Here is a 17826-nt window from a genome sequence, read left to right on the forward strand (position 1 = left end):
AAGCTATTGCATAGCATGCCTTCAAGCTACACCTCCGTGCCCGTCGGAATGGGGAGCGTGAGATTTTTTTTCGTTACGGAATTTCTCGATTCGGTCCCCGCGCTCAAGGCCCGTGATAGAAGCTATGCAATAGCTTAAAAAAATCCAGTAAAATTGATAATAACCAGCAGGGCTATTAACTTACATTATGTACCTAGGTCCGCTAGACGCTCTTACGATTAGATAAGGCTAAGTTTTTGTTACAAGATCTAAAACTTTAAACTGTCATCTGATATTTAACCTAAATTATCGAATTTCAATAACGTCTCAGCTTTAAGTGAATTTAGGATTTTTAAATTATACGATACAGGAGAGTACAAAAAAATGGCTCTGTGCTTTTACACAGGGTTTTATGAATATAAATATTACTGGATTATAATAATAATAATAATAAAGGGCGTAGGGATGTGACGACCCCATCGCCCACGGTTGGGATATCTATTGTCTACGTGATAATAGATATTCCACCCGTGCAATCAGTCAACCCGCAGGACACCTTGTGGCGGGGTGTCGGGGAGTAGCGACCCCGCGGGAACCGAGTGCTCCCGGGGGAGGCCCCTGTCTTCATCTCCGGCTTGCCTTCACCGGCCGGTCGGAGTGAAGCCTGACGAGGACAGGACCCCCACCTCTGGCTTGCCTTAACCGGCCGGCCAGAGTGGAGTCGCGAGAGCTTTTAGCTCGAAGGGTGGATGCGAATCGTAAGTGGCGAGTGGGCACGTGATGCTGGACCCTCAGGGAGCGCGTGATCGTCGTTTAAAGTCCAGGGACGCCTCTCCACCCTTAGCTGCTCACAATATGTTGCCCCCTTGTCGCACTATTGCAGCGACTTATTTCGGGGGCCCATACAGTGAGAGGGCGAGTCACCACCTGCCAACATATTTTTACTTTCTTTTAGTAGAAAGGCAGGTGCCATAGTTTCCAATAGTCCCCAAATACCGGCCCATTTAACATCCCACTCCATAGCCCAGTTTATTTTGTTTTTCCATATCTCGAAATAGTCCTACATCGGCCGCGGACTGCCTAGGACTGTATCTCTATAGTGCAGTCATGGGCAGGCTGCGGCTGGTGTCCCTCAACACAGTAAAGTTCTCTAAAGGGCCTCTGCGTGTTGGATCCGTGTCCCCACGTAAGCCTTCCAAAGGACCGGGTACCTTCCTTATGATGGTACCCGAGTATTATGGATTTGAGATACACATAATAATAATAATAATCATTTATTTCAGATTCATCCTAAGATTACATCCATATAGTGTTAGTACAATTGCGAGCTTACATACTAGTGTTAGTAATAAAGAATGTTTTTTTTTTTTAACCTAAAATAAACATAAAGTGGCAGGTCCGGGTGGGCTTCCCGATGATGGCGGCAAATCACTAAACGACTGCGTGCAGCCGTATCCAGCGCGCCAGCATCGGAGAGTCCCACCGGTCCGCCAGCGCGCGCAGGATGGTGTTGGGACTGTCGCGCGTGCGGCGCATGATAGATGCGCACCGTTTACGCATGATGGCCGCAAAGCCGTCTGTGTCAGCCGCCGCGAACATCGCGGAGGCGCTGCAGTGGCGCGGCAGCCCCATCAGCACCCGGAACGCGTTATTGTATTGAACGCGCAGATCGCTGTATGTCCGCTGTGTATAGTTAACCCACAGGCTGCAGGTGTAAAAGGACTGACAGTACGCTTTAAAAAGTGCAACTTTGACAGTCCCCGTGCACCGTGAAAACCTGCGGGCCAACATGTTGCATCGGACAGACAGCGCTCTGCGCTCCCTTTCAATGTCCACACTATCCTTAAGGTCTTCGGTGACCCAGTGGCCCAAATACTTAAATTGCTCGACTTTGTTTAGAGCTGTACCACTCAGAGTGAAATTCGGAACAAATGTGTATCGCTTGTTGTCCGGCCTGAAAATCATTATTTCACTCTTTTTCGCGTTGTATTTGAGCCCATGAGCCACTGCGTAGGATTCACAAATTTTTAAGAGCCTTCGTAAGGCACCAATCGACGGGCTCAGCAGCACCATATCGTCTGCGTAGCTGATGTTATTCATGCAGACTCCATCTATATGACACCCTATGCCGGTGCTGCTGAGCTCATCGATCAGTCGGTTGACGTACAGGCTGAAAAGCATGGGGGAGGTCAACCCCCCCTGCCTCACCCCGCATTCCAGCCCATACTCCCCCGAAAGAGAGCCTGCCCATCTTACAAAATTCTTTTGATTGTTATACCAATGCATAAACAATTTCACAATTTCCCTAGGTAGACAAGTTTCATTCCTTAATTTACCCCATAGAATATCGTACGATACAAGATCGAATGCTTTGGATAAATCGAGGTAACATGCATAGACTGGAGTCTTTCTACTCGTGTAATACTGTACAGTCTGCTTGAGACACAGGATAGCACTCTCGGTGGAAAGCCCGGGCCTGAAACCAAACTGAGCGTCGTTTAACGAGACGTGTTTATCCAGGTGCTGACCAAGCAGACTGTCCAGTACTTTGGCGACCACTGTAGCTAGTGAGATCGGTCTATAGTTGTTTACATCCGATGTATCACCAGTTTTATTTTTGATGATTGGTACAACTATAGTACGCATTAGATTATCGGGCAGATGGGAGTGGCCTAAACACATGGTAAAAAACATAGCAAGCACTCTGGGTAGGTGTACACCTGCGTGCTGCAGGTGCTCGATGCTAAGGCTGTCGTGACCCGGGGATTTACCCCTCACCATGCCTTTGATCACCGCACGCACTTCCTTCGTAGTAAAATAAACACTACGCTCACCACCTTCCTCAGCATCGGGCCCCTGCCGCGCTGGCCCCAGAGGCGAGTCCACCCTGAAATGGTGGGAGAACAAGGTGGCGATCTCACTTGGCTCGTGCACTCCCGCCACGCTGACGGGGAGGCCCGGCTTATGATTCATTTTATTGGTATTTTTCCAGAACTGACCAAATTTCTTGTTTGAGTGAAGTTCAGCAATAATATCCATTTTTATTTGTTGTTGGTTATTCTGACACCACTTTAATTTTGATTTAAAAGTGCGCCTTGTTTCACACATATCATCATAAAGACGGCCGGCCCCGGGCTTACCCCCATACAACCAAGCCTGAAAACATAGCCGAGCCTTCTCGTGAGCGCCGCGGACGTGCCTATTCCACCCGGTAATGTATTTACATCTACGCTTTTCGGTAACATTATAACTACTAATAGCGGCCTCCGACAGAATAGAAATAATCTCGTCATACATGTTATCTAATAGGATTTTATGATTTTGGTTACGACACATATCATCTGAGCAGCTTCTTAATTCTGAAGGAAAATTAATCTCACGAAGTCTAGAGTGACATACAGTTTTAAATTTCGTTATCTGAGTTGAGTCACGTTCGCCCCAGACTACCCTATTTATACAAGTAGTAGGTATAGAAATCTTAGGTTTAAGCAAATTAAAGTTACATCGTATAGATACAGGGTAATGATCAGACCAATAAGTATTATACAACACACAGGCCGCGGACACGGATTGCCGCGCGGCACTTGTCACAAGACAGTGGTCGAGCCAGCGCCGACAGCCGTGCGCATCACTTACAAATGTATGACTGTCCGCCGGCATAAGTTCCAGGTCTACACAGGACCACGATTGTTCCGCACAAAAAGTTAAAAGTTCGGTAGCAAAAGACTCACCGGGGTGCGCATTGTAGTCCCCTAACATAAACACTGACTGCACATTGTGACTGTCAATTATGGCTGTCATTTCACTGAGACACTCTGTGAATTCCACTAAGTTTTCATTGGATTCAGTAGGCATATACACAGAAAATATCAAGATGGAACGATCACTGAGCTCGATTTTTATCGCGGCGAGCCGCACACTATTGCACTTCACTACGGTCACCGTCGGAAACGCAACCTTTCTCCACAGTAGGGCAACTCCGCCGTAGGACCTACCGCGTAAGACCCCTGCCGAGGTATCCACTGCAGAGGTACCCGTGCAGGCGAAGTCGTCGTCAATCGCGGCCAGGAAACCGAGGTCGTGCGGCATTAGCCACGTCTCCTGCAGCGCCACAACATCCGCCGAGCGACAAAGCTGCCGCACACATTCCACTGATCTCGTCACGTTTTTGCAGTTAAAACTTATCAAGTTGATGTTATTCATAAATTAGACTTGTCAATATTCTCGCTCGTCACACGGACATTTCCCTTATCACGTCTGATAATGTTGATAAATCGACGATAGGCTACCCCCTTTGGCCAGAAGTCATCATTCAGGAAATTTATTAACGAATGTTTAGGTACGAATATTTTGTATGATTCGTAATCCTTCGCTAACTTCATGCCCATTTTTTCAATTGTAACATCAATGTTAGTCTTCTTCCTTATGTAGGTATGGATGTCACACACGGACACGCCCTTCGCCACATTATAAATGTACATGGGAACCTTAGTTTCCGCTGCCTTAAAATTACTTCCAGGCTCAGACTCCGCTTTTCCTCGCTTCCCAACGAAACGGTTTCGTGATCTTTTGTTTTGGACACGAACCCACTGGTCACTCGGGGCCTGTGTCTTCCATTGGCCTTCTCGAACAATCTCCGCCAGCGATTTAGGAGCGACAGGGCCGGATCCAATTTTTTCGACTGGTGGTGGTAGCGGCTCAGTACATGCGGCCGGACTAGGTAGCATCAGCAGCGGGGCGGGGGACAGGGGAACGCGGCCACCGGCCTGCGCGGGGGACAGCGGCGGCGGCGGCGGCGAAGCTCCGTCGGCCACACCGTGCACCGGCGGGGGAACGGGTGCGGACTGCGCGTGAGGAGTCGCAAGCGACTCGATCAGCTGACCCGCGATGTGCGTCATCGTAGCCGTTTCTCGAAGTTCGACGGTCGAATCGTATTGCATACCTTGCGGCAAAGCTTCACTGCTACCCTCCGCTATTTGATTATTAATAACGGATTTTAGAGGAGATTCTAACGCAGATTTTTGTTGAAAATATTCACTACTGCGTTCATTGCACTCTAACGGCAATCCCATGGGACCACTATCGCACTCATAACTTGTGAGTCTTGCGACATATGCACCTCTTTTGGTGTTTACATTGCGCCATCCTGATGAAAGATATTGCACCTCACTTCTCAACTGGTCCATCTGCTTAACTGTAGCATAGTCTTCTTTCATCATGTCGAGATCCTGCCGTAGCTTAACAATGTCTTTCAGTAGCCTCGTCACGTCGACATGATCGAACAGAACCGGGGGTAACTTCTCAAGATCGCGGGCCACGAAGACTGGGATATCCTCGGAGTCGGTATCGCGAATAAGACAGATGATGTCGTCTATATCACGAATATTTTTCCCCGCCTTCTTCCTCGTTATCTTACGTTTCGTTGTCGACAAGGATTCGAACAACAACTTCTTCGCCGCTACAATTTCACTTTCAGAGAAAGCGCTTGCACAGATTCTGCTAATACTTTCATCGTCCATTACAGATATTTTATTATGGACGAAGGCCAGCACTTCGTTGATCACTACATTGCAATTTGCACATTTTACCACGGAGGACATTTTCAAATCCCGAATACCACACCGTCACGCACAATAACCAACCGTTCGCATGCGCGCGCGCGGCGTGACTGGAAGGCTACGTTTTCTTTATTGGCAGTTAGTGGAAAGTAAAATAAAAAAAATGTGTGCGTGTACTAGAGTACACACGTAAGAAGTGAAACTTAGGGATAAGAAAAAGTTGGCGCGTAACGCAAAAATGTCACGCCTACAGCGTAACGCAAAAATGTTACACTAAATTTTTGTCCAACCCCGATAAAGAAGTTTCACTTCAATTAATTTCAAAAGCGTTACAAGTTTCACGCAAATCAGAAATGATACACGATGCCTTACAAAGCCCGCCTCTCAATATTCGATTCTTAAATTTTTTCAAATAAATATAAATTGCATACAACGTATTAAAACTAAAATTAGAACATAGTTAGTTACATGATACATTGTTTTTAAAATAAACACTATAATATTAATAAATTATCGTGTCGTATAGTTTAAAAGGCATCAATAACTTCGCTACAGTTATGTGAAAATTTACGAAGCGTGTAATATCAATCGTGAGGCTTACAAACAATTTCCACTCATATTTTTCTAGTGTCTTTTTAATAACGTAAAACTAATACTAAAGGATCCAGTATTTAATATCTTTTGTTTGATTTATGGTCGTGAAATGTTTATTAAACTATAATATTGTTTATAAATATAACCAAGTAACGTTATATACAAATTTTTTGCTACGGGTCAAACACCTAGCCTATAAGAAGATAAAAAAATACCTGCAATAACACAATAATCAAGAAAATATCGTTTCACGGATAATATGTATTACCCTTAATAAGTAAGTAGTCTATAAAAATCTATTCTTCTTTTAATATTCATCAAAAACTTACGAAATATGATGACGTAACGAAGAATATTCTGACAAAGGAAACATAAACAAAATGAAGAATCTCTCGTAAAGTAGGTCCGGTCATAAAGCCAAAATAACATTGAGTGGAGTTTGTCCGGTCCCTTCAGATGTCGTTTACTCCCTTCGAACCCTAAATCTTGACAGAATTTAAGAAATATAACAATTTTTGCACAAAAATATCATAAAAGATTTAAATCTCTTTATTAATTTGATTAATAACTCAGCCCCCGGAATCACAGACACAATAGAAAATCTATTGTGTCGTGGTCCGGTTCCAAATGCAAGCGAATATACTGAAATATCTTGACGGTCATTCAAAAATTATTGATTAAAACTACCTCCTCTTATTTTTCTGTTGATAACTATGATGATTATTTTTCTGGATATTAGCAAATAGCAATATGGACTACTTAGTCTTCTTTAACAAGCAAGGGCTTGTCAATTATAGTTTAATATAGCGTTTGATTTTACGCGAGTATTATACATTTAGAAATTAAAGATTTTAATCGCGTTTAAAATAAGTTAAAATCTTTAATTTCTAAATGTCAAATATAATTAAAATTGCTATTTATAGACCGGGAGATACTGACACAAAATTTCGAGTCATTTTTAACAGGATGGCGGTTCTACAGGGGTCTTAGTACGCAATGACAAAAAGAAAAACGATGGTGTGAACGCTGGTACCGGCGGCTTAGTCGCGTGGGCGTTAGTCGAACTCGTCGGAAAAATAGCGAAAGTCAAACGATTTGTAACACAAAAATTTTAGAATTTACCGATAGCCCATAAAAAAGAAGTAGGCGGTAGTGTCATGCCATACTTTTCCGGTGTGACTTACAGCCCGCCATACCGACGCGAATGTGTTGATTTAAATAAAACAATTATTCAACCATTTGTATCAGGCTAACTTTTGCACAGGTAACCATCGTCGTGCAGCCATTTACGAAAATCGCCATGCCATAGGTACTTTTCGGACGATTCCAAATGGTCGCCATACCGCCGAAAATCTGCAAAAATTTTTTATTTCGCCAAACTTTTTGTACCAGTATTGCATTTGGATTTTTGGAGAGTATTTGATAAAATGTGACCATTATTCTATTTGCCATACTTCTAGTAGGGGGAAAAAGTGCTGTCATACTTGAAAAATTAATTTAGTATTAATTTATATAAGTGAAGATTTCCAACACCTAGATCTTTGAAATTTTGTATTTATATTCGTTGATCCTCAAACTTACAGGAAAAATAAGTGCCATACTGTTACAAATCGTTTGACTTTCGCTATTTTCCGACGAGTTCGACTAACGCCCACGCGACTAACGGCCGTTTTCAATAACCTATCTATCCATAATTCTAGTTACTACAGTTAGGCAAAACTATCCTTTTACGCTTACTTATTTTTCAATAACCTACCGACAGATAGCATTTCCTACCGAAGTTATCTATCTATCGCTGGGAGGACGGATAGTCTACTAGAGATAGGAACTCCCATACTAATCGATCTTACTTAAGGCCGCTGCATACGTGACGGGATTTTACCCGGACGGGACGTGACGGGAAGTTTTGGAAACATCGTTGCATACAAAATGTATCCAAATACGCATATGTCACGGGAACATCGACGGGACGGGAACGTGGACGGGAAAAATATCGTCGCCGACGATGTTTAGCACGTCCCGTCCCGCACGTGCCCCGTCCCGTCCGTGATTTCGCTACGTATGCACAGTCGCTCCGTTCGTGCCGGAGAGATTAATAGTGACGCCTTCCAAGTATCGAAAATGGACGACGAAAAACTGATCGAATGTGTTCGCTCATATCCAGCGTTGTATAGTATAGCGAACCCACAATATTTAGACACAAAGTATAAAAATTATTTATGGCGTAAAATTGCTGTGAAATTGTCATACAGTGAAAACGGTTAGTGTTATTTAATGAATATATTGTGGTATTCCTAACTATACTTAGTCCTTTTCACCTATGATGATTCCTGTGACACTTCATCGTGTTCTGAATTACGTATTTTATGTTTAAAATGCCAAAATAATTTTAGTGCATAATATTTTTGTTTTATGGCGGCATTATTACCAAAAATATAAAAATGAAACATCTTAAGCTTATAAATAAAAAACAGTATTGTTTAGTTTAAATTAATAAATAAATAATTAATAAAAAAATAAATAATAATTAAAGCCAATTCTTGAATTGAAAAATCCATCTTTCGTTGTTCACAACACTAGCACGTTAGATCCGAATCAATGCCACGGTACGTATGCGTTAGCACCACGTTCCCGTTTTGAACGTGGCAATCACGTGCCCGTCCCGCTCACGTCCCGTCCGAGGTATTTTCCCGTCACGTATGCAGCGGCCTTTACATTTCATTAGAAGTTTTTTGTTACTCGCCGATAGGCGTAGCTAACTCTGGTAACGTCATTTGTTTATCTGTCAACATCGGCCGGTTACGCGGACAGATAGCCTTTTAAAAATAAGTAAATAAATAACTAGCTCTAAAATAATGGAATATTTTAGCAGTGATGATAGCGATACGGAATTATTTCAAATTATAATAGATTGTGATGAAAGCAGTGACAGTGATACCGAGGACATACCGTTACCGAAGGAATATAAACCACGTGTGAATTATATGACAAAATTAAATGATTACGAATTTGCTTATAGATTTAGACTGAGTAAAAGTGCTGTGAATCAGTTAATTGATTTGATACAACCATATTTAAGTGTCACATCCAAAAGGTAGGGTTATTTTTATCTATAAGCACTAATAAAGGGCTTGTATTGCTATAGTATCAGCATTATATAAAGTTCTTATTTTTCCAGAAATCATGGCATATCTGCCCTTCATCAGATACTTTTGGCTCTACGATTCTATGCATTGGGTACCATGCTGGTGTCCGTTGCAGATTTTATTGGAGTATCTATAGCATCTGCTAGTCGTATTGTCTCTGATGTGTCTAGAGCCATAGCAAGATTGTACTCAAACTTTATTGTGCTACAAAATCACACTCAACAAGAGTTTTATAACATTGCTGGATTTCCTAGAGTACATGGAGCCATAGATGGCACCCATATATTAATACAATCACCAAGTAAGTAACTAATTCATCCATACTCTTCATCTAGATCTCTGCTACGTATTCATACTTGATAACTATTTAGATTGGGACACTTAATAATTGTTTTTTGTGGTATATATCTTCATATAAGTATTTCTTTTACAGATTCAAATATAGGCGAAGAGTTCAGAAACAGAAAAGGAACATTCTCTATCAATGTGCAAGTTGTGTGTAATAACTCTCTAGAGTTTCTAAATGTTGTTGCCCGATGGCCAGGATCCACTCATGATGCAACTATATTTAACCACTCTAATTTAAAAGGTTACTTATTTTGTTGTTTATTATGTGAATTACACTGTTCCTAATGCAAGGTCTTACATTATTATAAAACTTGCAGATTCGTGTGAACAAGGTTTACTTGGAAATCGTTGGCTGCTTGGTGACAGTGGCCCAAATACTCCATCAGAGCAACGATATAATGAAGCGCATATTAAAACAAGAAATACTATAGAAAGGTTTGTTTTTGTAAATTGGATGCAGTGACTAAAAAAAAAATTACTTAATACCTACTTTAATTTTAGATGCATTGGAGTTTGGAAAAGAAGATTCCCCATACTGTCCTTAAAAATGAGGCTTAAATTGGAAAATATTCAAGCAGTTATTATAGCCACTGCCGTTTTACACAACATTGCCAGAAATTTGAATTTGGAAGAAATAGAGCCAGAAATATCAATTCCGGATACCATACAGGAAGAAAATGTAATTGTTAATGACAATTCTCCTTCTTTAAATATATCAGAACGGCAATTGCTAATAAATAATTACTTTCATGTGTAAAATAAATAAGATAAATACATATTTTGTGTACATTTTTATTTTCTATCACAAATTTCACATCACAATATCACACACTTAACAAACTAGGTAATAACTCAATTAAAATATAATTACAAAATTAATTAACTAACCAATTAATTAATTTAAATCTTTTCTTAATCTAGCATTTTCTAATCTAGCATTTTCTAATTCTATCTTAAGTTTATCTATATTAATCTCCTTTTCCTCATTTTCTAATTCTATTTTTCTTTTTTTAACTATTAGGTACTCTGCTAATGCATTTTCCCTATATATGCGGGCCTTATATTTTTCCTCTTCCATCTTCTGTTTCCGCTTGGCTGTAACAATGATCAAAAGTTATTAAAAATGCCATATATATGATCCCCTTTTCACTCTGCAGATAAGCCCATTAATGAATTGGATTTTTTCCCTACTTTTGCATTGAAGGTTTGCAAGAAACCAAAATAAAACTTGTCTGTTAATAACTAAAACTCATTACTGATTCCTTTGGTAGTCTTAAATGAAGTGTTATTTTCTACTTAGCATGTCTCAAACAGGGAACAAATAATACTTATGATTCCAATACTTAATGGAAAATTACCACCAAATTGCAAAAAAAAAACAATAAATAACCTTCACCCACCTAGTGTGCCGCTGCCGCTAGCTCTATTATAGAAAAAGTTTTTCTGTTTAAGGGGAGGAGGAGGTGTCTCAAGAATTTGTGTTTCTTTCAACACCTCCCTCTCATCAAGACCTCCAACACAAATACCATCACCACCGGCACCTTGTCCATCACTGTTAACAATAAGGTTGATAACCTCCACATTCTCAACTTCACCCATCACCAAGTTAGAGTCTGTTTGAATGGTAGCATCTCCACCAAACTCCACAGAAAAACCTTGGCATGTACTACCTAACAGTGAAGCTACTTTGTCCAGAACTTCATCAGGTGGAAAGTAGTCCTTGCCTCCTCCAGTCTGAAAAAAAAAGTACTTACAAATACAAATTTTAACTTTAACTTATCATTGTGAATAATTGCCCAAAAACAATCAATAACTAACCGCCGCTAAGCCGCCGGTACCAGCGTTCACACCTATGATATATAAAAGAGCTAGATACGTTACCCGCTCTCTATTTTGGCAAGAAAAAACTCAGGTAAGTGCCCGAGTTTCACTTAGTCACGCACCATTCAGCGTCGTGGCTGGACGTTCTTTTTGTATTTTAATCGGCAGTTGTTATTACGAAGTACATGAGTGAGACATGTATTATGTCTAGTGCGTGAGAGTGAAAGAGAGAACAACTGTATTGGTGATAATGCGTTAGTAAGTAGGTATGTATTAATTACGCTGTTTTTTAGTGCAATGATGTTGGCGTATGCCGCGTCTACTAGTATAATAGGTCATTGGTTCACACCATCGTTTTTCTTTTTGTCATTGCGTACTAAGACCCCTGTAGAACCGCCATCCTGTTACAAATGACTCGAAATTTTGTGTCAGTATCTCCCGGTCTATTAACATATTTTACGTATTAAATTATCGTACGTGATAAAACGTCATATCTCCCGTGCCTAACCCTTCGTTATATTTTAAATTTAGCAAAGGATGTCAACACAAAAGCACAGCTCAGTTATTTGCGTGTGCTGTCACTTTGACAAGTATAACACATTAGGGCTCCTGCATAATTCATGAGCCATTTGTACCGTGATCAAATAAATATAGATGTTTACCGAAAAAAATTTCATTTCGTAGTTAGTTGAAGTACCTATGCCTTTGTGCATTTTTTTATTAATGCATTTCCTTTGCATTTTTCCACTCAAAATTCATAGTTTAAGATTCAGAAAAAATAATTAATTTCATACAGCTATCATGGACGAATATAATATTGGGTCCATGCAGCTATTAAATACCATACGTAGGTACATAATTAGTAAACACATAATTTATTAACTAGTTATGTAAAAAGCTTACTTCTTTGTCTATAATAACTGTTGTTTAATTATGTAATAGTATTAAAAAAAATATATCGAAGAAGTCTGATTGATACGAAATGCAGTACAATTTCCTTACATTACAGTAGCCTCCATGTATTTCACATTCTGCCGGTTTATTTCAATACCCATCTCAACGTATTGGAACGGATGGTGATATTATTCGACAAGTTGAACCGATTTCGATTTATCGTGTCGCTGTATTGCGAACCGATGTTTATTAAATCTAACTTACGTTTATCGTATTGTAGTGATGTTAACTTTGAGATATTGCATTTGCACTTAAGTTCTTTAGAAATACAGCGACTTTTTACAGTCGTGTTATTACGAAATTTTTAGTTTGTAATGTTCTTTAGTTATTGTAATAAATTATAAGTAACTAAGAGACTGAGAGTTACATTTTCAAGAACTATGTAAATTGGACAAAATATACTTGGTTAATTATATATTATGTAAAGGTAATAAAATAATATTATGAAATTAAACTCCTTCCTTATCGATTAAACTGATTAAAACTACAACGTTACAAGACTTACAAGCATAAAATATCTCAACTATAAGCCAAGATATTGGCTCTAATAACTAATTTTCACTACAAAGCACCATCGAGGAAACCTTACTAAAGTGTTCGACTAAAACTAACTTACAAATACTTCTTACTTCACATACTTGCTGGATATTGAGTATAAGTTTGTACACCATGCGATGCGACATAATTAAGTTACATTGTTTTCTATTTACACTGTACGATAAAATATCGTATAGCCGATTTAGGGCATACACTGATATTAGGGTCACGAGGATTTGATTAACAAATGTTTGCGTTGAATGAAATAGAATACAAAGGGAGTAATTTCGATGTATTTGACTGTATATTTCGACTTAACCAACTGTGTATTTTGGTAAATATAATACTGACATAAATTCCATCCTTTTAAATATTAGATACAATAAAGCTAATTACTAAATCTCTCTATAATTTATATCAGATATTTTCTTAATAAAATTGCCTTGAAAAAGAAAAATAAATAACTCCGATCTATAATATCAACACATTGAATGGTAAATCGTACTCTTGGTAACAAAACAAAGTCCATTTGCTGTTCTCACAGTGCACTCACGATATTTTATCGTGTCGTGTAAATGATATACCCTGAATACTGTACAGTAATAACATTAGCTAAACTAGTTACAGCCCGTGGCTATTAGTCTCCATCTCCGAGGTTCCGGTAACGCTGACGATATTATCTTACGATATCGCGTCCGATAATTCAGTTATGTAGCGATAAGACCTTATTTCATAGTTTTCGGATCGCTATTAATACCTATTTACTGGGGCAGTAATTACATTGTGTAATAGAATGACATTCTGTAAAGGTGGTAAAAATATGTAGGTATTCATAAATTCTTCTAAAATATATTTTCATGAATAAATGAATGTTGAATTTGTTGAATTAACTAAATGTACTTAGAGTTAGTTTTATATACATTTCATTACATTATGTACAGGAAAGTAAAAACAGATAAAGCCTATCACGAATTACTGTTTATCTATCGAACAAAATATATGAAAAGAAAAAATCAAAACCTAGGTAAGTATATTTATTCGAATGAAAAGCTTTCAAAATCTTCGTAAAGCTCATTCATATTGAAAAAAAACCACCGACTCGCATGAAATGAAAAGAAAAATCCGCTACAAAAGAATCAATTACCTATTTCGCCGTGTTTATACAGCGGCACAGGCACTCAACAAACAGCCGAGTTTAAAAGAAACTAATTGTCTCTGGTCATGAAATTCCATTGAATTCACTGACATTTTTATGCTGACATTGACAACCGTTCTAGCCCTGAGCCAAATTTCCCGCCTTTTTAGAAACGTTATGCCGTCAAAAAGCGCTTTGAACCTTAGCTTTGAACGGTGCGAGACGCGAGTCAGGTTATAAGGCGATTTCATTGCATTGTGGTTTAAAATAGTCGGAAGATACAGTTTTAAATTTTATTTCAGTGACACGAATAATATATACGTTTATTGTATTGCACGCCTCATAAGCGAAGCGTTGAGGTGGGTACTACTGTCACTTCGCGCAAAACATCTGATTTTTCAAACTTAAAATGTCTTTATGTATCATACATTGCACTTGTAAGATAATACATACACACACATATTAAGAAAAAACACTATTTTTAACATTCATGATATTTTTGATGTCATTTTTGTTATTTAAACTATTTAAAAAACAGTTTAAAAAAGTTCTGTCTTGGACGTCCGTGTGTCTGTATGTGCGGAGGATTTTCTTGTTAACACGATAGCGACCGAAATACTTTACTAATTGAGTCTTTTTTTTTTCTCTTATGCTTGAGTCTGCTCAGGAATAGAACCCTTTAATTTTTCAGGGTCTGATTCGATGTGGTTTAATTGTTATTAAATAAACAAAAAAAAAATATCGACTGTTCTCCATAATTTTAGTATATCTATATATTATATTCTTTATTTTATTTTGTTTTTTTTTAAAAATAGCTCAATTATTACGGTACCGCTTTCTTTACTTTTCCAACCGTTTTATTTTATTTCTTTTTTATATTTATAGTGTACTCTTTATAAATAATCAATTTTATTGTAAAGGATGAGATTATGAGGCGTGCACTTTTGGATTTTCCAAACTATTTCTGTAAGATGTTTATAAAAGTACGACGCGGGGTTTACACGTAAAGAATAGACTGTTATTAAACCGATTATAATGTGTACCTATTAAAAAACAAATTCACTTCCGCCTCTGTCTATAGTATGTTTCTATGTTTACATCTTTTAGTTCACACTTGGTACAGAATACAGATTTTTATGCAGTACAGAGCATATACTATATATACTTATTACGGTACAGAGTACGCGAGCTCTACAGTATAACGTGCGCCATGCCCACAGGCATGAATAACACAATTTATTTGAAAAGTACCCCCCTAAAAAAATAGATAATGAATAGTACTTAACATTTTTAGCTACCTACATTTTATAAAAGCTGGCGTTAAGCTGGCTATACATGTTCTAAATCGAGAAACAGAATCCTATAATTCATTGTACATATTTATCTATACGCCTATAGCGGATTAATCCGCGCTTTGGCACAGAAATTTGACGTGTCAGGCAGGAAGTTTAGCTGACAAATTTTTCGATGTAACATTTTTTCCCTGGTTTTTAAAGGTCAGTAATACAATAAAAATATTTACGCGGGAACCATTCTAGTGTCAATAATATACACACCTAGTAACTAACAATAGCGTAACTAAGTATAAAGAAGGTAATCTGGCTAATATTATCAACGGGAAAATATGCTCGTAGGTAACTATGTTGGTTCGTCTTTCTTTCACGTCGCAACAGAGCTATTATGTGGTAGGATTCTTATGTCTGGATAGTAAGGAAGCTGTAGAGTGAAATCGGCTATTTCTTTAGGGCGCGTTCCCACTCTGTCGTAGAGATTAATTTATCGTTGACGACTCTTTTCTCTAGCTATAGCGATCATATTATATAGGTGATCACATTGGATCGCGACATTTTATTATTTCACGGCCAGTCGCTTTGTCGCTTGGGAAAACACGTGATAACGACGAGACGATTTTTTACATTGAGTTAACAATATGTACTACGTGTTAAGGATTGCGGGGATGATTAAAGATACAAACTTTGATCATTGAAGCGTGCCTTTATTAATCACACAACAACATGGGGAACCTCTACATCTTGCAGATTACAGACTATATAAAAACTTCCTTCATAACTGACAGTTGACACAGTGTCACAACCAACGCAGTGTTGCTACATACAATATTATATAAATCATTGTTAATCAACACCTCCCCCCAATGATTTATATCAACATAACTAACAATACCTACAATGAATAAGTAAGAACTAACAATAATATAATTTGTATTAACCAAAACTAACAAACTAAAAGATACACAATGCGAACTGAACTTTATTCCAATCCTAATTTAGGTACAAAATAATTATGGGAGATTTTATTTAATGGTTTCGTAAAAATACCAGCTATTTGTTGCTTTGTAGGTATATACATAACACAAATTTCCTTACATTCTATTTTATGTTTAACAAAGTTGTATTTTACATCCACATGTTTCATTCTTTTTTGATCAGGATTACATACAGAAAATATTGTACTTTTATTGTCTTCATATATGGTAGTGGTATTACAATTAACATCTAACTCATTTAATAATTTCCTAATCCAACAAGCCTCTAGAGTTGCTTCATTGAGAGAGTATAACTCTGCCTCAGTAGTGCTTAAAGCTACAGTGCTTTGCTTTTTGCAACGCCAAATAACACTGTTATCAAATACTTTAAATATATAACCAGTTACAGATTTCCTATCTTTATCTACAGCAAAACTTGCATCAGCATATCCAACTAGTGGTTCGGAATTACAATTCTTAGTATATTTTAAATTATAATTAATGGTACCTTTAACATATCTTAAAATCCTTTTCAAGCATTGCCATAACCTTTCTGATGGTCTAGATTGATATCTTGCTAAATATGAAACAGAAGCACACAAATCAGGTCTTGAACCTACTACAGCATACATTAAAGAACTTATACAAGCTCTGCATTTATGCTCTAAAGAGTAATCAATTGTACAATCATCAAGATTAACATTAACTTCCATGGGTGATTCACTAGTATTTGCTTCAGACATACCAAATTTTGTTAATATAGACTCTAAATACTCTTTCTGGTTAATATACAAACAATCACTATCTTGAATAATATTAATACCCAGATATTTTAATTTTTTAGATCCTAGATCTTTCATTTTAAATTCTGTATATAACATTTCTTTAACATTATTTATCCTTAAATTGTCCTCACCCAAAATTAGTAAATCATCCACATACAACAAAATGTAAATACCATCCTTAAAATATAAACAATAATCACTTTCTGCTCTTTGAAATCCTTTACTCTTCATAAAACTATAAAATTTATTATACCAATTTTTTGAAGATTTTTTAAGACCATACAGTGATTTATTCAATTTCAAAACATAATTTTTTTCTATATTTATACCAGGTGGGGGCTTTAAGTATACAACATCATCAATTTCACCATGAAGGAAAGCACCTTTAACATCCATTTGATGAATTAAATAGTTCCTTTGAACAGCTAATGATAAAAGAACTCTGAGAGTTTGTAATTTCAAAACAGGAGAATAAATTTCATTAAAGCTACCTTCCTGTTGAAATCCCCTTGCAACTAATCTAGCTTTATATACATCACCCGCCTTTTTTGTAAAAATCCATCTACAATCAATTAACTTAACATCGTTTGGTTTTTCTACAACTTCCCAAGTTTTGTTATCCTCTAAAGATTTAATTTCCTCATTTACCGCTTCATACCACCTATCCTTATCGTCATAAGAATCTATATCATTATACTTTTCT

At 37.8% G+C, this 17826-nt stretch overlaps 4 protein-coding genes across 4 annotated transcripts; 1 reads left to right on the forward strand and 3 right to left on the reverse strand.

Annotated features, from left to right (window-relative positions):
- Positions 1 to 1233: 1233 nt before the first annotated feature.
- Positions 1234 to 4182, reverse strand: LOC123702662. Its single transcript, XM_045650425.1, has 2 exons — positions 3534 to 4182; positions 1234 to 3281 (listed from the first exon to the last, which is right to left on the reverse strand). The coding sequence occupies exons 1-2, from the start codon at positions 4180 to 4182 to the stop codon at positions 1411 to 1413; spliced, it is 2520 nt and encodes an 839-aa protein (XP_045506381.1). The 3' UTR covers positions 1234 to 1410.
- Positions 4179 to 5579, reverse strand: LOC123702663. The gene has a single exon (XM_045650426.1). The coding sequence runs from the start codon at positions 5577 to 5579 to the stop codon at positions 4179 to 4181; it is 1401 nt and encodes a 466-aa protein (XP_045506382.1).
- A 3290-nt stretch (positions 5580 to 8869) lies between these two features.
- LOC123702959 (putative nuclease HARBI1) lies at positions 8870 to 10403 on the forward strand. Its single transcript, XM_045650823.1, has 5 exons — positions 8870 to 9225; positions 9310 to 9578; positions 9711 to 9866; positions 9943 to 10060; positions 10127 to 10403. The coding sequence occupies exons 1-5, from the start codon at positions 8987 to 8989 to the stop codon at positions 10380 to 10382; spliced, it is 1038 nt and encodes a 345-aa protein (XP_045506779.1). The 5' UTR covers positions 8870 to 8986; the 3' UTR covers positions 10383 to 10403.
- Positions 10404 to 11416, reverse strand: LOC123702968. Its single transcript, XM_045650836.1, has 2 exons — positions 11026 to 11416; positions 10404 to 10720 (listed from the first exon to the last, which is right to left on the reverse strand). Exons 1-2 carry the CDS (start codon positions 11222 to 11224, stop codon positions 10521 to 10523), a joined length of 399 nt encoding a protein of 132 aa, XP_045506792.1. The 5' UTR covers positions 11225 to 11416; the 3' UTR covers positions 10404 to 10520.
- Positions 11417 to 17826: the final 6410 nt, after the last annotated feature.

Source organism: Colias croceus, chromosome 24 (assembly GCF_905220415.1).
Source record: "Colias croceus chromosome 24, ilColCroc2.1".
NCBI classification, from domain to species: domain Eukaryota; kingdom Metazoa; phylum Arthropoda; class Insecta; order Lepidoptera; family Pieridae; genus Colias; species Colias croceus.